Source organism: Salvelinus namaycush, chromosome 23 (assembly GCF_016432855.1).
Source record: "Salvelinus namaycush isolate Seneca chromosome 23, SaNama_1.0, whole genome shotgun sequence".
Classification (NCBI taxonomy): Eukaryota; Metazoa; Chordata; class Actinopteri; order Salmoniformes; family Salmonidae; genus Salvelinus; species Salvelinus namaycush.
The window spans coordinates 30,505,416-30,531,097 of NC_052329.1; the positions used below are offsets into that span (position 1 = coordinate 30,505,416).

Here is a 25,682-nt window from a genome sequence, read left to right on the forward strand (position 1 = left end):
TTTCTCTCTCACTCGTGCTCCATCGCTCTCTCTCGCTCCCCCCGTGTTGTTAAGCTATACAAGGGTAGAATTTCTCTCTCTCACTCGTGCTCCATCGCTCTCTCTCTCGCTCCCCCCGTGTTGTTAAGCTATACAAGGGTAGAATTTCTCTCTCTCGCTCCCTCGTGCTCCATCGCTCTCTCGCTCCCTAACGCTCCCCCCGTGTTGTTGGGCTACAAGGGAAGAATTGCTCTCTCTCTCCCCCTCCTCTCTCTCGCCCTCCTCTCTAGTGATGTCTCTGCTCTGTCCTTGTCCCAGATTCTGCAGTAATAAGCCCAGCAGAACCCAGCACGTTCCTAATTAATCATTATAGTCTGAATAGGAGTCAGTACAGGGATCTGGTCTTATGATCCTATCTAATGGGAGGGCTCTTCATGTGTGATGCTTTACAATTTAATTAACCCCCTTCCCTCTTTCTCTCCTCTTTCCCTCTCTCCGCTGTTCTCTCTCTCTCTCCCCTCCTATTCCTCTTCTCTCCCATCTTCCTCTTTTTTTCATCTCTCCCCTCTTCCCCCTTCTCTTCCCCCCCTTCTCTTCTCTCCTCCCTCTCCTGTCCTCAGGCGAGGGCTGAACCCACCCCACAGAGTGAAGTCCATCTCCATGACGACCTTCACGCTACAGGAAATCGAGTTCCTCCAGAAACACGGCAATGAGGTAGGTTGGCATAGCGACCAGGCCCCACAGACCTCCCAGGACTGTTGTCATCATGGCTGATGTCTGCCTGGGTCGTATTCACTAGGCACCAAAGGGAAGCAAACAGTTTTTTTTTTCTGTTGTCACTGTCCAGCTCTTCCAGTTCTTAGCACACTGATGGAGACTAGAATGCAGAAACCCATAGCTTTATAATGATAAAGAAGTGTTTTTCTAGCCTGGTCCCAGATCTGTTTATGCTCTCTTTCTGACTTTTATGCCCATTGTGATGGCCAGACACACAAACAGATCTGGGACCAGGCTAGTTGCCTATGTTTCTGTTCAACTTCCATTGTCCTCCAAGCTAGGCCACCTTTCGTAGCTCCACCTCTTAAATATATTCACATTAGTCTAAGGAGCGCTGGCTGGCTAACTCCTTGCCCTCAATGCCCTGAAACTTATTCTAACCCCAGATCATGGAATTCCTTACTTTGTGTTCCAGAATCCTATATGGTCGGCCTCATCTTTCCCCCTTTTGGTTTTGGGTGACATTCCACAGATATTTCCCCTAATCCTGTAAAGTGGGATTTGTGTGTTTGCTGAGAATAGCGTGGTGGCGTGCCGACTGGGTGGCCACGGCACAACAGACACAGAGCAGCTCTTTCAGGAGATGGTGCTCTGATGCTTTCTCATGCGTTCCACACGTTAGTCCTGACGCTCGCGCGCCCACACACACACACTTTAATCTGCTAAGGATTTCAAATTGGAGTAATGTGCTTCTGCTAGGTGATATGGGTGGTAGTGGTACAAAGTTGTGCTTGTACTTGTTGCTGTTCTGCAGGCTATGTGTGTTAGGTGCTTTATGTGAGAAGAATATTCTAGGCCTATTGGAAACACCGACACAAGCCTTGGAGGACGTTATCTTCAGCCTTGACTTTACTGTCTGCTGCTGTCTGTCCTCTTTTTAAATAGTGTGTGCCTGTCTGTGTCTCTCCTTCTCTCGCTCTCACGGTCTCCTTTGTCCCTCTGTCCGTCCCTCTGTCTATGTTTCATTATGTATTCTATTTGTCTGCTTCTAATTGTAAAATCCTAGGTGTCTGTGTGTACTGTAACGTCTCTTAGCACTTGGCAAGTTGGTTGTAGATCTCTCCATTTCTGAGCTCCCAAGAGTGTTCCTGAATGTGCTACATTCTGCTGCTGTCTTTGCCTGGAGGTGTTGAAGGGTTTTCTCTTTTTTTCATGTTTGTCTTTTTCCTCTCTAAAGGTGATGAACCACATCTTCTGATTAGCCTGTGACTTTTATTCACCTTACATTTTTAACCAAACACGTTTTTCTGCTGTTTCTGTCCATCCCCTCTCTCGTCTGTTTTTTCTAGTCATGTAAACAGATATGGCTGGGGCTTTACGACGACAGAACGGCCTCCATACCGGACTTCAGAGAACCCCAGAAAGTCAAGGAGTTCCTTCAGGAGAAATACGAGAAGAAGAGATGGTGAGTGGCTGCTGTAGAGTAGAGTCCATAGGGCTCTGGCCAAAAGGAGTGCACTAAAAAGGGAATAGGGCGCCATTTGGGGCGCCTCGCTTCACTGCATGAGGAAGCCCTGGAGACTGGCAGCTCACTGCAGTTGGCCCTCGAGCAGCAAGGCACTTTGCATCAGTAACAACCCATGTGTATTTAGTGGATGATATCTAGGTTACTGTATGCGTTAGTTAAAACCGTCATACCAGTCGGCATTGCAGGACAAGAAAGCAAGAAAGAGGGTGACAGCAAAAGCAAGCCAGCCCGATGGTTGCTATGGTGATGGTGATTTCAGTAAACGAAGTGCAAATCAATATCCGGTAAAAAACAACGCTATGACAGATGGAAAAAGTTGAAATATTTGAACTCTTGCGGCAAGTCCGGTCTACCATGGCGGCTGACGGCATTTCCCGTTGTGCTCTCATCGAAAACAATGACATCCGGTTAGCCGTCTACCTCGTACCATCTAAATGCAGCATAAATGTTCTCACAGGAGCAGCCAACAGTAAACAGACATTTTCTGTTTTAATGTTCAGGAGCTGTATGCACAAAGAGTAGGAGTGCTGATCTAGGATCAGGTCCCCCCTTGTCCATGTACTATGATTCATTATGATCCTAGATCAGCACTCTTACTCTGAGATGCTGGGTTATAGGAGTCCATTTGAATTGAACCCTGTGTTGCTGTGTAACCAATTGAACACGGTTGTTGTTATGATTAGGTTTGTTCCCCCGGAGCAGGCCAAAGTGGTGGCTTCGGTCCACGCCTCAATCTCAGGCTCGTCAGCCAGCAGCACCAGCAGCACCCCCGAAGTCCGACCGCTCAAAACACTGCTGGGGGAGTCCGCCCCCACCCTGCACCTCAACAAGCACACACCCAGTCAGGTAAGACACACACATACTGGTTACTCAGCTGGCTGATAACAGGCCATACAACGTTTTCCATAACCAAATTAAAAAATCCTCACATACACATATTTAGCAGATGTTATTGTGGGTGTAGCGAAATTCTTGTGTTCCTAGCTCCAACAGTGCAGTAATATCTAACCATTCACAACAATACACACACATCTAAAAGTAAAGGAATGGAATTAAGAAACATATAAATATTAGGAGTCCGGAGTGTGTGTGATGTATGCACAGTATGTGGATAGAATATTTAGTATATATGTAGAATACGTAGGATAGTATAGTGTGTGCATATATACAGCAATAGTGGAGTAGGATGGCATTATATATACAGTACCAGTCAAAATATTGGACACACCTACTCATTCCAGGGTTTTACATTTTTTTTTTACTATTTTCTACATTGTAGAATAATAGTGAAGACATCAAAACTATGAAATAACACAATGGAATCATGTCGTAACCAAAACAGTGTTAAACAAATGAAAATATATTTGAGATTCTTCAATGTAGCCTCCCTTTGCATTGATGACAGCTTTGCACACTCTTGGCATTCTCTCAACCAGTTTCATGAGGTAGTCACCTGGAATGCATTTCAATTAACAGGTGTGCCTTGTTAAAAGTTAATTTGTGTAATTTCTTTACTTCTTAATGCCTTTGAGCCAATCAGTTGTGTTGTGACAAGGTAGGGGTGGTATACAGAAGATAGCCCTATTTGGTAAAAGACCAAGTCCATATTATGGAAAGAACAGCTGAAATAAACAAAGAGAAAATACAGTCCATCACTACTTTAAGACATGAAGGTCAGTCAATCCAAAAAATGTCAAGAACTTTAAACATTTCTTCAAGTGCAGTCGCAGAAACCATCAAGCACTATGATGCAACTGTCTCTCATGAAGACTGGCACAGGAAAGGAAGACCCAGAGTTACCTCTGCTGCAGAGGATAAGTTCATTAGTCACCAGCCTCAGAAATTACAGACCAGAGTTCTAGTAGCAGACACATCTCAACATCAACTGTTCAGAGGAGACTACTTGAATCAGGCCTTCATGGTCAAATTGCTGCAAAGAAACCACTACTAAAGAACATCAATAAGAAGAAGAGACTTGCTTGTTCCAAGAAATACGAGCAATGGACATTAGACCGGTGGAAATCTGTCCTTTGGTCTGATGTAGTTCCAACCACCATGTCTTTGTGAGATTCAGAGTAGGTGAACAGATGTTCTCTGCCTGTGTGGTTTCCACCGTGAAGCATGGAGGAGGAGGTGTGTTGGTGTGGGGGTGCTTTGCTGGTGACACTGTCTGTGATTTATTTAGAGTTGAAGGCACACTTAACCAGCATGGCTACCAAAGCATTCTGCAGCAATCGTCATCCCATCTGGTTTGCGCTTAGTGGGACTATCATTTGTTTTTCAACAGGACAATGACCCAACACACCTCCAGGCTGTGTAAGAGCTATTTAACCAAGCAGGAGAGTGATGGAGTGCTGCATCGGATGACCTGGCCTCCACAATCACCCGACCTCAACCCAATTGAGATGGTTTGGGATGAGTTGGACCGCAGAGTGAAGGAAAAGCAGCCAACAGGTGCTCCGCATATGTGGGAACTCCTTCAAGACTGTTGGAAAAGCATTCCAGGTGAAGCTGGTTGAGAGAATGCCAAGAATGTGCAAAGCTGTCATCAAGGCAAAGGGTGGCTACTTTGAAGAATCTAAAATATATTTTTATTTGTTTAACACTTTTTTGGTACTACATGATTCCATATGTGTTATTTCATAGTTTTGATGTCTTCACTATTATTCTACAATGTAGAAAAAAGGAAAAATAAAGGAAAACCCTTGCATGAGTAGGTGTGTCCAAACTTTTGACTGGTAATGTATATGAAATGAGTAAAACAGTATGCAAACATTATTCAAGTGACCAGTGATTCCTTGTCTATGTACATAGGGCAGCAGCTTCTTAAGGTGCAGGGTTGAGTAACCAGGTGGTGGCTGGCTAGTGACAGTGACTAAGTTCAGGGCAGGTGTCTGGGTGGAGGCTGGCTAGTGATGGCTATCTATTTAAGTCTGATGGCCTTGAGATATAAGCTGTTTCTGGTCAGGTCATGTGTTCAGGAAACCCTTCTAGCTCTAGTAGTCTAAACATATCTCTTTGTGAGTTGCTTTCAACAAGATAACCAGTGTGAAGTGCAGATATCTCTGTGCGGTAACAGTCATGTTTAGCACAAAATGGAGTGAAACAGGGAAGTTCCATCTGAACTTCTGTCCAATAAGAAATGCGTGTTTTTGTGTTCTGTTTGCTATGTCATGCCCTAATGAACACAGCCCTGTTGTGTCTCTGCAGTCTCCGGTGGGGAGTCGTGCGGCCCAGGCCCTCCAGCTGAGCCAGCAGCAGCAGTTCCACGACAAGAAGTTTGACCTCCTCAGCGACCTGGGCGGAGACATTTTCGCCGCTCCGTCCCACTCGCAGACGGCAGCAGGCTTGGCAGCCAACTTTGCTAACTTTGCACATTTCAACAGCCACCCAGGTAAGCAGGAGGAGTGTCATGAGCTGCACCGGTCCCTGGAGCGGTCACAACACCTTGAGTCAGAAAAACACCACAGTGGTTACATCTACTGCGTAGTGGATAGACTTAAATGGTCTATGATACTTATACTCAATGATACACTCATACTTATGGAATTATAAAAATACATTTTCCAGAAAAATATTTGGGTGCTTTCTTCACCTGTCCAAAAGTGTTTTATGGTAGTGGAAGAAGGTTTAGAGACATTATCATTTCCTTAATTTCAAGAGTATTGGCCATCACTTTTTCTTACTACTTGACAGGACCCCTCCCCCTATTGTCCATCACACTGGTCTATGTGAAGCATCGGCAGACACTATAGAATTCTAACAGGGCTATGGGCCGTCAGTCTCCATGGTTATTAATGAGGCTAGTGTAAAGCTGTTAGCGTGTGTTTGCTCAGAGGATAATGTTTTCTCATCCTCAAAGAGCCATAAAGTTCTAACTTAATGTAGTGTGGGCAGAGAGGCAGCACCAAGTAAGCACACATGAGGCTTAAAGACACACACACTCACTCAAAAAAGGCACATTATAATTTGATACTTAAAATAGGATTTAAAAAGATATATTAATTGGCCGATAACCTACACCCTTATCAAAAATAATATACCTAGCAATCCTTTCTTATCTTTCTACTACTTCGACAGAATAAATCAGAGATTCACAGGAAGCCCACCTATGCAGCCAACTCCCCCGGATGGCTTTCATCTCTTTATCAGAAAGACTTGTGAAACTCCATCCTCGTACAACTCCATCCTGACTTTCCTATAGATCTCCACCTTGCGTATAATCTCCATGTGCTTGTAGAACAGATGTTGTTTCTCCTGCTCAGGCTGGTGCTGGTTGTGGTAGCCGGGACTGGGACTTCCAGTACCACTCACAATGCCAGATCTCTGACTAACTCAGAGGACCTGACCTAAAGTTGCAATAAAACCAATTCTATATATATATATCTACATGGAATTTGAGAAATACACAATAATAAGCCAAATCAAAACTTAAATTGACCAAATTATGGTAAGAATACAGTATTTGATGCTTACCATTGTTAATGTAATTTGAACTTCTTGCAGGAAGATATTGATGTCTCTGTCATCCATGGTACGGACTGGTGAAAATGCTGGGTGTTGGAAGTTCATTAAAAAAAAGTATAATCCTAGATAGCAGAAGCAAGTCGCACATCTGAGTTCCAAGTCAACATTGGTGCCAGTCAACCAAACATCCTAAATTCTACTGAAGTTGCTCTTTAAAATTGTGATATCATTATATTCAAATGTAATTGTACTCTTATGAATAGAATCACCATGGCAAATAATAAAATGGGTTTCAAATCAACACTGTTACTTTTACCAATCAAAAGTTCTAAATTCAAACATTCTACCACAGAGATCCTATTAAATGACTAATTCTATGCATTCTACCACAGAGATCCTATTAAATGACTAATTCTATGCATTCTACCACAGAGATCCTATTAAATGACTAATTCTATGCATTCTACCACAGAGATCCTATTAAATGACTAATTCAAACATTCTACCACAGAGATCCTATTAAATGACTAATTCAAACATTCTACCACAGAGATCCTATTAAATGACTAATTCTATGCATTCTACCACAGAGATCCTATTAAATGACTAATTCTATGCATTCTACCAACTTTGCTTTGATTGATGTTGTATTTTTATAATTCAGAATTGCCATGAACATGAGAAAGCGTGAAATGAATACATGTGCTAGATTTAAAATGGGTTTTACATTGAACCCAGACAGCGGCACACACACACTAGAAGGGAACATGAGCTTAGGTTCAGGGCGGTGCCCTATAGGAGAAGGTGAACCTGTCATCACATCCGTTTTTGGTTTGTCATTGTCATCTAGTGCCAGTCTGTCATTAGCTCCATCTAGTTTAGTTACATATCTCTCAATGTGTCATTTCTGTTGGATCATCCCAAATTGCACCATATACCCTATTTAGTGCACTGCTTTAGACCAGGGTGCTCTGGTCAAAAGCAGTGCGCTATAGGAAGAGGGTGCCATTTGGGATGCACGTGACGGGATGCAGCATGTGTCATGTGCATCCCATTAATCATCTCATTCATTGTGTCCTGTTTTGTTTGTCCTTTTTTTTTACGTGTGTCTGACCCTCCTACAAACCTCCAGCTGCTCAGAACGCAAACACAGACTTTGCTAACTTTGATGCGTTTGGGAACGCGGGTCCATCGGGTGCTGTCCCCTCGGCACCCCAAGCCCCCTTCCAGACCTCACATACAGGTAGAGCATGCTCCATTCACCTGTCGTGACCTGTTCCTATCTCACACACTTTCTCTCTCCATTACACGCTCACATCAGTTCTCTCACTGCTACTCGTCATGCGTTTTGTGTCCGTTTTGTCTGTGTTTATGTTAGGACACAGATCTCCATATGTGTTTGTTTGTCTATGTCACTCACTTCTCACCGTCCTGGTCCATGGCTCCACTCCGCTCCATTCATTTCTTCACTCTCATTGGCTCTGTATTTGCTAGCTGGCTGCTTAAGCCACATACGCTCACTCACTGGCTAGTTTCTCCACCCACAGTCAAGGGAATTACTTTTGAATGTACCACACTGCCCTCTGTTGGAGACTAATGCCTGCAGTCTGCAGATGACCTCTTGACTCCTACCCGGTGGTGAATGGGAATGCACTGCTCTTTGGGTGCATCTCAACACTCTAGTGGCGTCCTCTCCTTGTCTCCTTTCTTTCATCCGCACTGATCTGAAAGAATCGAACAAATGTACAGTTAGACCTCTCTCTCATGTCTGCTTTCATCTAGCCTATATGTGTTCCAGATCTGTGCAGATGATGAGAGGAAACCACTTTAGACTATGGAGATGCACCCCCCTTTCTCTCAAGGCTCCTCCTGCTCTCACTCACACTGACCACCACACTGCCTGGCCTCCGCTTTAACACTGACTCCATTCGCTCTGTTATGATTTCGTTTTGCTTTTGGGTGATGTTCACACACTTTCTTCCCCCTTTTGGTTTATATTTCTTTCTCCCCCCCCCCCCACCCTGTCTCTCTGGTACTCATTTCCCCTCCGCCCCCCTCCTGTTTTGGCTGCCAGCGTTCACGTCCCTCTCATCCAGCCGCAGTGTGGGTGAGTTTGCCACCGCTGGCATTGCTCTCCCTCACCCGGGTGCAGGTGCTCACAGTAAGTTCTCTCCCTCTCACTGGGTTCAGCCTCTAGCTAACACCTAACTGCCCTTTCTCCCCTCTGTCTGTCTGGTAGGCTCTAAGGGTTTTCCCAAATCAATGTCTATGGTTGTTCCTATTGATGTGTGTGCGCCTGTCTGTCTGTATGTGGATGCGTGTGTTGTATGCTCTTTGATGTTTGCTGACCTGTTCATATCCAGAAGTACAGGGTCATTGGTGCAAACTAACATGATGTCATGCAGTCTAAACTGCAGCCAGCTATTGAAAGAAAATATGGGCAATTATTACCTCGGCCTCTGGAATTCTTATCCTGCAGAAGATCATTTTAAGAATGATTTGAGATTATTAATCTAAAGATATTTCTCCACCTATGTATTGTACTAAGATCTTGTAACAGTGTAGGCAATTCGGTGATTCACTGTAGGTGTGTTAATTTGTCAGACAGAAGAGTAGACAGGATTTCTTATTCCATAGCAACAGTCAGGTTCTACCCTCAAACCACTCCCAGTGAAGTGATGCTCCTACTCTTCCTTTACTTCAACTCTCTCACGCCGTTTTGTCAAACAGTGACCAACCTCAGTCTCTGTGCCTAACTAACCCTCAGGGTAAGATGATTAAGAAAGGCTACGATCATCCTACAAACACATTTGAAGTTACTGTGTGGCTCTTGGTACAGTCAGACTAAGGACCATGAGTGCTGTTGTGCTCATTTCAAGTCTGACACCGTTGACTCCATTAGATCTGACAGTTATACTACTCGACAGTATAATGCAGAGCCTTTCCATTGATTTCAGGTCAGATGAAGCACAGGGCTGTTGTAAATGAAAGATGACACTGCTGTGCTCTGTTGATGCTGCCTGCCTCCAGTAGCACACAGTGTTCAATCCAGCCCCCCAGATTTACACTGCACAGTCAGGAACACACACACACACACCTAGGCCCCTCTTGTGTGACTCCTCTGTCATCTCTTTTTCTCTCGCAGGTAGCACTTCCTCGGGGGAGGCCTAGCTAACGATAGCAATTTAGCACATTTTTACCACTTCCCCAAATCTTGTAGTGCCGACTTTGGATGCTTCCGTTCCTCCTCCCAGAGCCAGAGTAACTCCTCCTCCGCAGGAACACCCAATGGGCCGGTAGACAGAGACACTACTAGCGTCCCCACCGATAGATACGCAGCTCTGGCTGACTTGGATACCATCTTTAGCTCTGACAAAAAACGGAGCAAGGTAAACCTCTCCCTGCTGCGAGCCAGCCTCCACTGTGTTTCGCAGACTTCAAGATTCGTTGAGTAGAGTGAGATTGCTATCGGGTTGGGGATGATGAGCTCATGCATGGTGTAGAATAGATCAAATCCGGGTCACAGCCTTTCAGAACCAGCAGGTACAGTGGGTCCTCATTTAAAAGTTGTGTAATAGTTTTAATGGTATGGCATTTTGGAGTGAATGACGTCATAGTATTTTACGGTCAACTATTAATGCTAGTTGGACCACCAGAGGGCATCTCTGAGGGTGTCCTTTTGAAGCTTGTTGGCGCTTGCTTACTTTTCCAAATAATTCTACAGAGGTCCATGCAGACCAGATGTTTTGATTGCTATACCCTTTCCGAAAGAGCATATTCCAAGGTTTTTAATGAAGCTTTTGCCAAAAACAAAATGTTTTACAGATGGTTTCTCCTTCAAAATAAAACATTTTCCTAGAATACCCACAGCTCCATGCCTACTGATGACAATCAGCAAATACCCATTTGGGGAAAATATCCTTTCTGTTTTTATTCTGTTGTATTCCATCATTCATATTGTAAAGGGCTGGGGAATATAAGCATGTGATGTCTGCTGAATTAACAAGTTAATTTCATTGACATGGTGCCGCCATAGCCTCAGCTACTATAGCACAGATCAATAACTATTAAAACACGCTATTCTGTTATTTAGAAATAAATTGTCTTAGTACCATGTTTTTTATGACCTCCCTAAACGAAATATGAATGGACTTCTTTGTGGTTGTAAATATTACATTGATTTATTAGACTGGCGGCTATTGGTAGTCAACTCATCGGGTCCCGGCTATTCTACTGTTAATATGCATATGGTGCAGCAGACCTTCATGGCGGATTGAGGATCAAATTCTCTGAAAGTTTTATGGTATTTATCTCAATGTAGGCCTACTGCTAGTGTGTAAAATACACATATTTAGGAAAAGTCAGGACAGGTGGGTTCAGGGTTTTTAATTGGAATGAAATTATTGAAATGACATGGCACTGTAGGCTTAACAGTCCTGTTTACTGTAGCTGTCTTAACGTATCTTACTTATTTGCCAATAAAGGCCTACTTCAATATATATCAATCAATCATCCATACATTTGTGCATGTCATCACACAGCATTCAAGTCATCCATGTCTTTAAATACAGTCAAGCTTTTTAGTTATAAAATGAAATAACAAAGGGAGCCTTGAATAATTTAACAATGAATAAACCGCAACATGCCGGCTTAAGCGATTGAATTCACGAATGCATTTGACTGTTTTTAATCTTGGCTGTACTAAAGACTTGTACCTTTTTTGTTAGAACAAACTATATGGGATAGTTAAAAATGTGTTTGTAAATTAGTAATTACTGTATTTGTTGTGCTGTTTATACGGTTAGAAATGTAGCTTAATTAAATTGATAAATATTATGGTGTTTCTATTCCAAGAAAAAATTCAAATGCATTTTACATTAGCATATGTAGGTCTCAGGGTTTCCGTTAGGATAATGTGCCGCTGTACAAGGTGACTGGTCGGGAGTAGGCCTAGGCTACTAAGTGACTGCGAGTGAAGAGAAAAATAATCCTAACATTCCCACAGCCTAATTGTGGAAAATGATTGTTAACATTCAGGTTCTAACCAATATCCAAATGGAGATTCAGTGAAAATAAAACGGTGCTGAAATAGTTGACCACACGTGGGTAGGCTATTGCTTCAAATCCTATTATGACAATTGGATGACTTTGGGAGTTTCAGTAAGCAACAATGTGTTGCCTTCAATTGCATTAGCCTACTTTATTCCAATAATTTTGTCATCCAGTGATATTTATTCCCAAAGTAATTTGTTATGGATCCATCCAGATGTGGTTAGAAAACAGTTCATTTGTTGGGCTATGCAAAAGAGATGGGAGAAGTGACATGCTTCGCAAACATCCATTAATACATTTAAAGACCCTAAACTTGGCAAGAGTCTATTGTCCTGCTGATAGCCCATCAAGGGTGCATGGCTTCTTTTGTATTTAAATGATTGGAAAGGCTGCTAAACCATTTACAAAGGGCCCCACAGCGTTATTGCACTGTACAGTAAGTACGCAACTTCACTGCATTCTCCGCCTGATTCTCTACCAATACCACCAGATGTTTCTTTCTATTCTTTTTTCAGTAACATTCCACAAGTAAATGTAATAAATAAAACACATCAATTAAATAGTTCAGGTCTTGTAAAGGTGTTTTTATTTATGTATTATGTATCTGCTTAGTAGCCGAGGCTATATGGCTGCGCCATCAACTTGTTAACTTAACAGACATCACTTGCATATATTTAGTAAACATATATTTTAAGAATGTTATGGAATATAACATAACATTTTAGTTTCTCTTAGAATAAATACCTTTAACAGTTTTAGTAAGTAATAGGCTACAGTCCAGTTAGAGCTTCTTCTGACGAAGTAAAAAATCAAACAAAAAATGCTATTTTGTTTGTGTGTACAGAGGAAGAGCCATTCTTACACTATTGTTCTAAATTCAATCACCTTGTTCATTAAAAAAAAAGAAATTCAATTCTTGTTCATCCTCATCATTCAGTTAATTTAAATTCAATTGTGATATTTTGTCACTCACGTTCAACAACTCCAAATTGCTTTTGCATGCACTCCAAAGGGATAACTTGAAATAACATGATATAGGTTAATTAAATAAATGAAAGGAAAATGTATTATTTATTAGCCTAGTGGATATAAGTAAACTCAGCAAAAAAATAAACGTCCTCTCACTGTCAACTGCGTTTATTTTCAGCAAACTTAACATGTGTAAATATTTGTATGAACGTAAGATTCAGCAACTGAGACATAAACTGAATAAGTTCCACAGACATGTGACTAACAGAAATTGAATAATGTGTCCCTGAACAAAGGAAAGGTGTCAAAATCAAAAGTAACAGTCAGTATCTGGTGTGGCCACCAGCTGCATTAAGTACTGCAGTGCATCTCCTCCTCATGGACTGTACCAGATTTGCCAGTTCTTGCTCTGAGATGTTATCCCACTCTTCCACCAAGGCACCTGCAAGTTCCCAGACATTTCTGGGGGGAATGGCCCTCACCCTCACCCTCCAATCCAACTGTTCCCAGACGTGCTCAATGGGATTGAGATCCGGGCTCTTTGCTGGCCATGGCACAACACTGACATTCCTGTCTTGCAGGAAATCACGCACAAAACAAGCAGTATGGCTGGTGGCATTGTCTTGCTGGAGGGTCATGTCAGGATGAGCCTGCAGGAAGGGTACCACATGAGGGAGGAGGATTTCTTCCCTGTAACGCACAGCGTTGATATTGCCTGCAATGACAACAAGCTCAGTCCAATGATGCTGTGACACACCGCCCCAGACCATGACGGACCCTCCACCTCCAAATCGATCCCGCTCCAGAGTACAGAACTCGGTGTAACGCTCAATCCTTCGATGATAAACGCAAATCCAACCATCACCCCTGGTGAAACAAAACCGCGACTCATCAGTGAAGAGCACTTTTTGCCAGTCCTGTCTGGTCCAGCGACGGTGGGTTTGTGTCCATAGGCGACGTTGTTGCTGGTGATGTCTGGTGAGGACCTGCCTTATAACAGGCCTACAAGCCTTCAGTGCAGCCTCTCTCAGCCTATTGCGAATAGTCTGAGCACTGATGGAGGGATTGTGCGTTCCTGGTGGAACTCGGGCAGTTGTTGCTGTCCTGTACCTGTCCCGCAGGTGTGATGTTCGAATGTACTGATCCTGTGCAGGTGTTGTTACACATGGTCTGCCACTGCGAGGACGATCAGCTGTCCGTCCTGTCTCCCTGTCTTAGGCGTCTCACAGTACGGACATTGCAATTTATTGCCTGGCCACATCTGCAGTCCTCATGCCTCCTTGCAGCATGCCTAAGGCACGTTCACATGGATGAGCAGGGACCCTGGGCATCTTTTCTTTTGTTGTTTTTCAGGGTCAGTAGAAAGGCCTCTTTAGTGTCCTAAGTTTTCATAACTGTGATCTTAAATGCCTACCGTCTGTAAGCTGTTAGAGTCTTAACGACCGTTCCACAGGCGCATGTTCATAATTTTATGGTTCATTGAACAAGCATGGGAAACGGTGTTTAAACCCTTTACAATGAAGATTTGTGAAGTTATTTGGATTTTTACTAATTATCTTTGAAAGACGGGGTCCTGAAAAAGGGACGTTTATTTTTTTTCTGAGTTTATTTTAGGCATATGTGAATTAGGCGTCATATAAAATCATTGTCAAAAGCGCAAGAGATACTGTTGCATGACAAACAGGTGCTGTTAGATTACAATATTATTTTTCTGCCCGTTTGGAACAGTACAACACTAAATAAATTATAAGTAATACAAGAGAGTCTGTTCTAATGAGAAAAAAAGTCACGCCTTTATTACAGCATAGCAAAATGTAAAAACTTTTAATTGAGGAACCACTGTAGTCATTTATTTGTCTGGACAGATTTAAGGTGTTTGGCATTGTTTCCCCCTGAGAAGTACACCAATGGGATCTGTCTGTGTCCAAACAGCGAGAGTCTGTTTTTTCATGACTAAAGACAATATAACTGAACAACCACTGAGTATACAACCTCGGAAAGTATTCAGACCCAGAAAGATCCCTTTCTCCACATTTTGTTACTTTACAGCCTTTTTCTAAAATCGATGAAGTAAAAAATTTGCCTCATCAATCTACACACAATACCCCATAATGACAAAGCGAAAACATGTTATTAGAAATGTTTGCAAATGTGTTAAAAATAAAGAATAGATACATTTATTTACATAAGTATTCAGACCCTTTGCTATGAAATTTGAAGTTGAGTTCAGGTGCATCCTGTTTCCAATGATAATCCTTAAGATGTTTCTACAACTTGATTGGAGTGCACCTGTTGTAAATTCAATTGATTGGACATGATATGGAAAGGCACACACCTGTCTATATAAAGTCCCACAGTTGACAGTGCAAGTCAGAGCAAAAACCAAGCCATGAGGTCGAAGGACTTGTCCGTAGAGCTCCGAGACAGCATTGTGTTGAGGCACAACTCTGGGGAAGGGTACCAAAACATTTCTGCAGCATTGAAGGTCCTCAAGAACACAGTGGCCTCCATCATTCTTAAAGGTAAGAAGTTTGGAACCACCAAGACTCTTCCTAGAGCTGTCCTCCCGGCCAAACTGAGCAAATGGGGGAGAAGGGCCTTCAGTGAGGTGACCAAGAACCCGATGGTCACTCTGACAGCGCTCCAGAGTTTATCTGTGGAGATGGGAAAACCTTCCAGAAGGACAACCATCTCTGCAGCACTCCACCAATCAGGCCTTTATGGTAGAGTGGCAAGACGGAAGGCACTCCTCAGTAAACAACACATTGCAGCCCGATTTGAAGTTTGCCAAAAGTTACTTAAAGGACTCTCAGACCATGAGAAACCAGATTATCTGGTCTGATGAAACCACGATTTGAACTCTTTGGCCTGAATGCCAAGCGGTACGTCTGGAGGAAAGCAGGCCCCGCTCATCACCTTGGCCAATATCATCCCGACGGTGAAGCATGGTGGTGACAACATCATCCTTTGGGTATGTTTTTCAGCGGCAGGGACTCGGAGACTAGTCAGGGTCGAGGCAAAGATGAACAGAGCAAAGTACAGAGAGATCCTTTATGAAAACCTTCTTCGGGACAAGTCTTTGAATGTCCTTGAATGGCCCAGCCAGAGCCCGTACTTGAACCCGATTGCACATCTCTGGAGAGACCTGAAAATAGCTGTGCAGCGACGCTCCCCATCCAACCTGACAGAGCTTGAGAGGATCTGCAGAGAAGAATGGGAGAAACTCCCCATATACAGGAGTGCCAAGCTTGTAGCATCATAACCAAGAAGACTCGCTTTAATTGCTGCTAAAGGTGCTTCAACAAAGTACTTAGTAAAGGGTCTGAATACTTATGTAAATGTGATCATGTTTTGTCATTATGCGGTATTGTGTATAGATTGAGGGGGAATAAAACAATTTAATCTATTTTAGAATAAGGCTAACAAAGCAAATTGTGGAAAATTGTCAAAGGGTCTGAATGCACTCTATGGTAGCTCCCTAAATGTCAACCTGAGAAACCAGTAGTCATTTGACATTATTTCGTGACATGCAAGAGAAACCTTTGCAAGCTTAAGACATAACAATGTAAATCTGCGGCCGTATGTATCAAGTGTTTCGGAGTAGGAGTGCTGATCTAGGATCAGGTCTCCCCTGTCCATTTAATCCCATTCATTGTGTTTTAAAAGGCAAAACTGAATCTAAATTGCAACTCCTACTCTTGAGACACCTGATGCATACTGCCCCAGGTGCTCATAAAAACCCGCTGTTAGAATCGGGCTTTCTGGGATTCCAACACTTTTGCGCCCCATCTGTTCAGTCATACCATCTCACTGTCTGGTCCTAATGCCAGCTCACCTGTCACCTGAATTGCTATGGTTACCTCTGTGTGAAAAACCTTTTCTTAGCACTGGGGTATCTTGTTTTGGAAAACAATAATTTTCCTAGTTGACTACACTTTGCACGAAAACAGAAGTGAAGTGAGGGTGATATGGCTTGGGAACACCTCTCGTAAAACCTGCAGCCTGACGAGGAAGTCTGAGTAAAAGCATGAGTAGGTGTTTTTAGAGCCTTCATTTTAGTGGACCCCAGCAGAACAGAATCCCAAAGGTATAGAGTCAGGCTAAGGGAGAGTGGGAATCGTCACACACAAAAACCTTTCTTAGCACAGTGGTATCTTAGAGCTTTGATATCTATTCCGACCTGCACCTTGAGGACTATGGTCCAGTCGCTTCCAGCATTCCATTTCTGACTTCTAGATCACATACGTTCGTTCATACAAATAACAGCTACAATAACTAGATCACAGCTTGTTGTGAAGATGGTGACGTTGCTTGAGTGTGGAGCTGTCTGGATTGTGGCCCTCGAGGAGCAGGTCTCCTTTGTGTTGGCATGATGTGTTGCTCTTGCTGCCGTGGGTGGGAGATGAATGGAGTTACTAGTAAGTACCCTCCTGGCCTCCCTGTGTTGTGAACCAGCCTGTATGTTTTTTCAGGAGGTAGTGTCCCTAGCGGGGTTCCAGGCTCTCTCCCCCCGGTGACGTCGGCAGGACTGCGTCACCCCCAGAGCCAGCTGACGGGTACGTCTGCGGCAGACCGCTACGCCGCGCTGGCCGAGCTGGACAACGTGTTCGGCTCGTCAGCCCCCGCCACCAGCGTCTACAACACCATCAGCACTTCTAAAGGGTACGAGAACACACCATCAGATGAATTCACCCTCTTCCCATTACCCTCTAGTCTATGCCTTGAGTTCCTTCTGTCTGTCTTTCTTATATTCACATCTTTGTAAATATATAAGGCAACTTTCTTGGTACCATCAAGTAGATCTATTTTTCAAAATGATACTCAGTTCTCTCACCTCTCTCTAGTTGGATCCCAAATCGCACCCTATTCTCTAAAAGTGCACTGCTTTTAGCACCACTGCTAGGGACCATGTAGGTAATAGACTGTCATTTGGGATGCAGCCTCTGTCACGGTGAGTCCATGGGGTCACTCTAACGCCAGTGTTGTGTTGTGTCCCAGGGGGATGTTTGGCACTGTGACAGGAGTCTCGTCAGCCCAAGCACAACAATGTATGTCCAGCATGCCCCAGGGTTTTGGAGGTGAGTGACATCACACCATGTGTGTTTTTTTCATCCATACCCTTTCCCCTTCAGTGTGCACTACACTAGTTCACTCACCCCTTGGGTTTAAAAATATTGGAAAGATGTAAGCGTGGACTATAGGGAGTTTTATTCATATTTAACTCACTACCTTGCGTCCATTACTTTTCGATCTGAGGGGGAATGAACTATCGTGGAAATTCACCACTAAGGACTTCAAGTCAAAGTAAATGAAGCTATCTTTATTGCTAACACTTGTAAAACCATTGCAGTAGAAAGGTTTACCTTAAGACCTTCGCTTCATACAGTTAGACACATGCTTCATTACACAATTTCATTTATGTAAGTTCTCCAATGTTATCACACACACAAGGACAAATAGTCCCAACATAGCCCATTTTGCAAGGTTCACAGACTATGATCCAAACATAGTTGACAGCCAAGCTGTCACCTCCCACTCGCTATCTTCATTGCCAGAGTAGCTTCTAGCGGTTTCTGATAATGACATTTCAGCTGGAGCTTTTGACTTTCTCTTCTTCCTTCGGGTTCCTAAGACAGCAAAAGACTTGAAAAGAAAAAGGAAGCACAAAATATGACAAGTATTAGTAATGCGTTAACCTGTCTAGGAACCCCTCGCCAACAGCCAATGAAATTGCAGGGCGGCAAATTCAATCAACAGAAATCTCATAATTCAAATTTCTCAAACATACAAGTATTAGACACCATTTTAAAGATACAATTCTCGTTAATCCAACCACAGTGTCCGATTTAAAAAATGCTTTACAGCGAAAACACAACATGATTTCGTTAGATCACCGCCAAGTCCAAAAAATACAGCCATTTTCCCAGCTAAAGATAGCAGTCACAAAAAGCAGAAATAGAGATAAAATGAATCACTAACCTTTGATGATCTTCATCAGAGACACTCATAGGACATCATGTTACACAATACATGTATTTCTTGTTCGATAATGTGCATATTTATATCCAAAAATCTTAGTTTACAGTGGCGCCATGTTCAGAAATGCCTCCAAAATATCCAGAGAAATTGCAGAGAGCCACATCAAATAACAGAAATACTCATCATAAACTTTGATGAAAGATACATGTTTTACATATAATTAAAGATACACTTGTTCTTAATGCAACCGCTGTGTCAGATTTAAAAATAACTTTACAGAGAAAGCACACCATGCAATAATCTGAGACGGCGCTCAGATATAAATAACATTTCTCCGCCATGTTGGAGTCAACAGAAATTACATCATAAATATTCCCTTACCTTTGATGATCTTCATCAGAATGCACTCCCAGGAATCCTAGTTCCACAATAAATTGTTGTTTTGTTCGATAATGTCAATTATTTATGTCCAAGTAGTTACTTTTGCTAGCGCGTTTAGTACACATTTCCAAACGCTCATGCAAGTCCCGCATAACGTTGGACGAAAACGTCAAAAAGTTATATCACAGGTCGAATAAACTTGTCAAACTAAGTAGAGAATCAATCTTCAGGATGTTGTTATCATATATATCCAATAACGTTCCAACCGGAGCATTCCTTCGTGTCTGTAGAAGTAATGGAACGCATGGCGATATCATGTGGAACGCGCATGACCAGGAACTGGCAATCTGCCAGACCACTGACTCATTCCCCTCTCATCCAGCCCCACAACACAGTATAAACTTCATTCTACAGACTGTTGACATCTAGTGGAAGGCGTAGGAAAAGCAAACAAATCCATATCTTCCTGGGATTTGAATAGGCGATGAGTTCAACATCAACCAGCCTCAGAATTTCTACTTCCTGTTTGGAAGTTTGCCTGCCATATGAGTTCTGTTATACTCACAGACATATTTCAAACAGTTTTAGAAACTTCAGAGTGTTTTCTATCCAATAGTAATAATAATATGCATATATTAGCATCTGGGACAGAGTAGGAGGCAGTTCAATTTGGGCACGCTATTCATTCAAAGTGAAAATGCTGCCCCCTATCCGTAAAAAGTTTTAAACAAGCCTTAAAAAGTTGATTGCAATTTCAGTTTAATCCACCTGAAAAGAAAGAGCAAGTAATACAACAAATATTGTGGTTAAACTCAAATATACAAATTAATTTAAAAAAACTTATTTTTCAAAGAAATGTTTAAAAAATGTATAATTTTAGTGAATGATATCATAAATAGGACTGGTGGAGTTTTGTCACACATGCAGCTAACACAGACATGTGGAAATGCCTGCTCTACCCAAAATTACAACCAACTAATTGCAGCATTACCACAAAAAATGGAAGAGGCAAGTAGAAGGGGGAAAAAATAAGGAACTTGTATGTCGGCCCTATATTAAAGAATATAAATGGTTAAAGAAAAGTGTGATAAATATAAACATATACCAATTTCATTTAAGGACTAAAAAACTGACAGCTGTGCCATATAAATTGCAAAATGGTTGGGGAGAGATTTTCGATGTATCAAATCAAATTTATTTATATAGCCCTTCTTACATCAGCTGATATATCAAAGTGCTGTACAGAAACCCAGCCTAAAACCCAGCCAATTTTCAATCGAAGTCCACACAGAACTTCGTTCAGTTCACACAGAACTTCGTTCAGTTCACACACAACTTTCTTAGGTATTCATATCCATACCACCAGCAACGATCAGCACGGCAAAGTCAGCCTGTGGGGTACCAGTGATCATGTTCTTGAATCTCAGTGTCCGGGGGCATCAATGAGCCCTTGCCCATCTCAGCTGGTTCCTTCTCAAACTTTTCAATGGTTCTCCTGTCAATGCCTCTGCACCTGTAGATCAGATGGCCGGTGGTGGTGGTGGACAGAATCCATATATAACGATATCAATCCAAGTCCACACAGAACTTTGTGCAGTTCACACAGAACTTGCTTAGGCATCCACACAGAATCCCTATATAACGTTCAATTCACAGAACTTACTTAGGTATTCATTCAGACACACGCAAACACAGACTAGAGACGCTATTTCCCGCTTCTTGTTGTTTACATATTCAAACAAAGTTCACACACAACTTCCTTAGGTATTCACACAGAATGCCTATATAACGTTATAAACGAGGTTCACCGAACCTTTTCCTAGTTCTCTATTAGAACTTGGATCCCTTCTTAAACAAATGTATTACTTCATTTAAATGTACTTATTGAAATCAGTTGAGTTGTCCTAGGTTTCGTGGATGTTGTTTCCTCCCGGACGCATCCCACAGGGGAGGTCTGGTCCGGGTGGATCCTCGTCCTCTTTTAGTGAGACAGGAATATCCCTTTACGCCGTTCAAAGAATGTGCCACCGGTGTTCCCTCGCAGACACTCACTGATGGATCACATCGAGAAGGTCAAACATCCTGTTTCGTGTCGCCAGAATTGTTATGGAAATTCACCACTGAGGACTCAAAGTAAATGAATCAATCTTTATTCTCACAGCTGGAGAGGTTCACAAACTCAATCCAAGCTTGATGATAAACTCTGAAGGGGAGGTTCCCTTTCACTCCTTTTATACTGCTACACAAACAAGTCATAAGCATGGTTGGTTCCTGTATGTGACTGATGTATACAACACAAGGTTTTTGACCTTGAAACTGAGACATTGTATCACTTCAGGTTATTACAAAAGCAGCCTTGTGCTAAACATACGATCATATACACACAAGAACATTTCCATCGCAGACCGATTCCACACTTCGGGGAGAAGGGGGTAGATTAGAATTGGACCGTAAATTTGTACAGAGCTGAAGTAGACACTTAGCTACTCAGAGATGAACTGATATGAGTTTGATGTCTCCTTTCCTTCTGCCAGGTCCGTCAACAAACCCCTTTGCTGCTGCAGCGGTTGCCCCGGCGATAGCCACCACCAACCCCTTCCAGAGCAACGGGAGAGCAGCGGCTATTGCAGCAGCAGGTGGGGACACGCCACGGATATTTTGCATACCCAATGTACTTGAAACTAAAGCCATAGGCTTTGTCCGAAATCATTCTTACCTACTACTTACTAAAATTCTATACTATGTACTAACCGTACCACATACTGTTTAGAACATACTGTTTAGTAAAAATGTATGCAGTAAGCAACATATATCAGCATACTAGGCACACGCATACCTAGAAGGCGTCATGTAATGCGCAATTGGGTTGTTCCCCGCCATTCGTACATCACGTCAGATCATCTGATTATCAGCTGTTATCAAATACATGTGGGAGTCTGAAAAGACAATTATCTTCCTCAATAGCATGCAGCGAATTCGTACTTGATGAAAAGCCAAAATGAGTATGACATCCTGGCATTTTAAGCTTTCTACGTTTTAGAAATATCACATACTCTAAAACGTTCTATTTTGCGCATACCCAATCAACATACTATTTAGAACGCAAGTACGGGCATTCGGACACGGCCACTGAGTTAGAGGGTGCACTTAACCCAAAACCTGTCATGGGCAGGCCCATTGCAAAGATAGTTGATGAGCTCTGAAGTACATCTCTATGACTAAAGCTGATCTAACTGTCGTGGTTAGCGGCCATTTTGAGGTAGTGCGGAAGAAAAACATGTTTCACAGATGGCAACTATATTCCAAAGTCATGCTAAAATATCACAAATTAACTGAGGCAGGTGATCATGTAAAATATTCTCTTTGTAGCAAAATTCAAAGAATAGCCTAGCAGTCAACCGAAATCTCACAAGTCCATATTCTTAGATGACTTTTTACGGAGTATGATTGACCACCTGAAACCCTGTAAGAGGACTCATGGTCACAGTGGTCATGGTCATCAGAGGGCATAATGAGCTTATGAACCAGATGCCTTCACTTCATCTAATTGTATTCATCTTAAAGTAAGTATTTTGCCTGGGGCTCGGGCTGCTACAAGACGGCAGCATTATTCACTAACAATTGTCTGTAGCTAAATGAGGATATAGTCCAAGTAGTAACAGTTGGTGACTGAGTGTTTCTATTATAAGCGTGAAGGTGTGTGCGTATGTACGTCTACGTGCAAATTATGATGGCTCTGTCTGATTGCTCTCATGATGCTCGACAGACCTGTTGGGGGCTCTGCATGGGCAGGGTTACCCTCCAGCTCACTTTGGTAGGTTCCCTCCTCCTCTTCCAGCTCACTCCTTTTCTCCCTCCTTTCTGCCTCCCTGTGTCTTGGCTGTGGCAGTGCTTCCTAGAGCTCCCCTGAGCATCCTGTGACTGTCTCGCCGACTGCATGTGTTGTGTCCCCTGACCTCTGACCCCAGTGCTACTTCTACTGTATATGTGAGTGTGGGGGTCCTGATGCCTCAACTGCCCTCACCAATCACCCCCCCCCCCCCCCCCCCCCCCCACTAGCGCTCCCAGACTGTAGTGATGTGACATCGCTGATTACCCCTTCTTGCCCCCTGCCAGCCAAGAGAAATAGCCTAACTAACAGTCGTAGCTTTTCAGCCTATAGCTGTTGGCGGTGTGTATGTCCTCCAGCTGTGCTCTGAGGTTATAAACTGGCGTCAAACTGCCAGATAACCATTTAAGAGTATCCTTGAACTGCACAACCATCTTGACTGTAAGCTTTTTATAGTTTTTCACCCTCCTGGATTCTGTACACTGCCTTTGCTAAGAGTGCTTATACCCTGAGTGCCGTAGTACTGTAACTGTGTGCTAGATGCTGTCTACTTTAATGCTGGTTATGGATAGAGCTAGTCTCTGAGACTCGTTCTAGTCACAAAGTAGTTTTTCTGCTGTTGCTGTGTTTGTTTCTCTGTGTTTAATTGTACACTGCTCAGTAAAGGTGTTTTTCGTTCAGGTTGTGTGCAAATGTTAACCTGGTGTCAGGTGTGATTATAGCTAGACTAGGTGGCTAGGTGGGTGCTTCAGATGTTTTGTGGTCTGCGTTAGCACTTAGCAGAAATTGTGTAGCGTGAGCTCTGTGTAACTGATGTGATATTTTGTAGATTGTGAGTGTCCTCTCCTCTCCCGCCTATCTTGCAGCCACGTTTGGCACAGGGTCCATGAGCATGCCAGCCGGATTCAGGAACGCTGCTACCTACAACCTCCCCACCAGCTTCAGTGGGACCTTCCAACAGCCCTTCCCAGGCCAGGGCCCCTTCCCCCAGCCTCCGGCCTATCCCCAGCAACCCAACGGTGTGTGTGGGTGTTTGCATGGGTGTATGTGTGCTTTGCATGAATTTGTGTAGTGTACCCCTTTTCATTTAAACCTTGAGTATTCACCTCTTTCTCTGGTCCACCAGGAGGGGGGTTTTCAGCCTATGGACAGGCCAAGGCTGTGGTGACCCCCTTTGGGCAGGCGATGGCTGCACCCGGGGTCTCTAGTAACCCCTTCTTGGTGAGTGGGACCATTGGTTGAAAACCAAGTGTCCACAGTCTCCATTTGATAAAACTTGTGTTAGTTTCGCTAGTGGTGATTTAATGGCTCCCTTTCTCCCTCTCTCTGTCTTTGTCGTCCATCCAGGCGGGCGCCCCTTCAGGACACTACCCCTCAGGAAGCTCTTCAACGAATCCTTTCTTATAGCACTGCTCCACCTGAACTCCACCACTAGGGTGTTGTCAACTGGCGTGCACCGCTCTCACCTCTTGCACTGTTTTGTTTCACAAGACGCTTTAAAAAAGACAAACCCAATGTTTCTAAAACTGGTATTTTGTATTAAGTGACGTAACTGACACCGTCCATGGCAACAAAAAACAAAACAAGTTAAAGGTGTGTAGAGGGAAGGGGGGGTGGTGTTAGGGGTGGCAGGAAGCCTAGCTGTTAAGCGTTGGGCCAGTAACCGAAAGGTCGCTGGTTTGAATCCCTGAACTGACTAGGTTAAAAATATGTCTGTGCCCTTGAGCAAGGCACTTCACCCTAATAGCTCCTCCTGTAAGTTGCTCTGGATAAGAGGGTCTGCTAAATGACTCACATGTAAATGTCTTAAAGGGGCTGAGTTTCCTCTCGTCCTCCATCTAACCTGTGATCTGGCCCGACCTCAGCTGAGCCAAAAGTATATTCAAACTGGCTGATACTAAGTTATTGCAAAATATTCCCATTCATTACGCTGCAATTCTGTAAATATTTTTTTCTTAGGGGAAATTAGCTCTGTGCATATCAGTATTTGTATCTTTAACACGAGTTTAAGGCAGAACTGTTACTTGGAAAATCTTAGAGGACTACTGTGAGTTACTGTATTTGTAAAGAAGAACCAAAAGCGGTTTGTACAGCGTGGTATCGGTAGGACTATTTTTACAGAGAATAAGAGGTGAACATGCGTTTCATCATTTGTTACAGAAGAGGGGGAGGAGTCTCTCCTCTTCTGTGATTGGCCTCGAGGGCAGAGACTCCACCTGGAAGGGGATGGGCTCTCACCTGTCTGCTGTCCAAGTGGTTTACCACAATATAGACTGAATACCACTGATGTTGGGTGTTAAAGACATTTAAGTTAATGTGTATATATATTAAAATGAATTTTAACTAAAAAGAATGACCAAACCATGTCTTTGTATTGCTGCACTGTACATCTCCATTTTCATATATTGAAATATTTTTGATATACTGTATATAAAAAGATTTCTATCACGATGAAGATGTTGCAGTCTGAATACTGTGGAGCTGTTACTCTTGCTCAGGAGTATAGACTGTGTAAAGAATATCAAACAATCAGACCTGACTGTCATCAGTGTCTTTAATTCAGCAGGGCACAATGTACCACAAAATGGTGCAACCGAAAACAAAAATGTGCTTTCTTTTTGGACACATTCAGGTAGAAACTCCCCGTTTCAAAACGTTTTCTCCCATTCTGCATATCGCTGCATATCGCTCCGTGGAGATCTCCGTAGCAAGTTGGAACCTGGAAGGAAAGGGGACACATGTTTTTCCCTCTACCAAATATTAAAGGGTAATTTTGTAACA

General features: G+C 43.0%; 1 protein-coding gene across 2 annotated transcripts in view; it reads left to right on the forward strand.

The window, feature by feature from the left end:
• Positions 1-25,364, forward strand: part of LOC120018288 (arf-GAP domain and FG repeat-containing protein 1-like) — a 36,193-nt gene extending 10,829 nt beyond the window's left edge. The window contains exons 2-12 of one of the 2 annotated variants that reach the window (XM_038961408.1): positions 600-693; positions 2,046-2,161; positions 2,908-3,070; positions 5,435-5,618; positions 7,824-7,934; positions 17,185-17,374; positions 17,711-17,790; positions 21,607-21,708; positions 23,731-23,920; positions 24,028-24,122; positions 24,249-25,364. In XM_038961408.1, coding sequence (XP_038817336.1) covers positions 600-693; positions 2,046-2,161; positions 2,908-3,070; positions 5,435-5,618; positions 7,824-7,934; positions 17,185-17,374; positions 17,711-17,790; positions 21,607-21,708; positions 23,731-23,920; positions 24,028-24,109 — 1,312 coding nt within the window. In that variant the 3' untranslated portion in view covers positions 24,110-24,122; positions 24,249-25,364. The remainder of the gene's footprint in view (positions 1-599; positions 694-2,045; positions 2,162-2,907; positions 3,071-5,434; positions 5,619-7,823; positions 7,935-17,184; positions 17,375-17,710; positions 17,791-21,606; positions 21,709-23,730; positions 23,921-24,027; positions 24,123-24,248) is intronic. The other variant, XM_038961407.1, reaches the window with a different exon arrangement.
• The last annotated feature ends 318 nt before the right edge of the window (positions 25,365-25,682 follow it).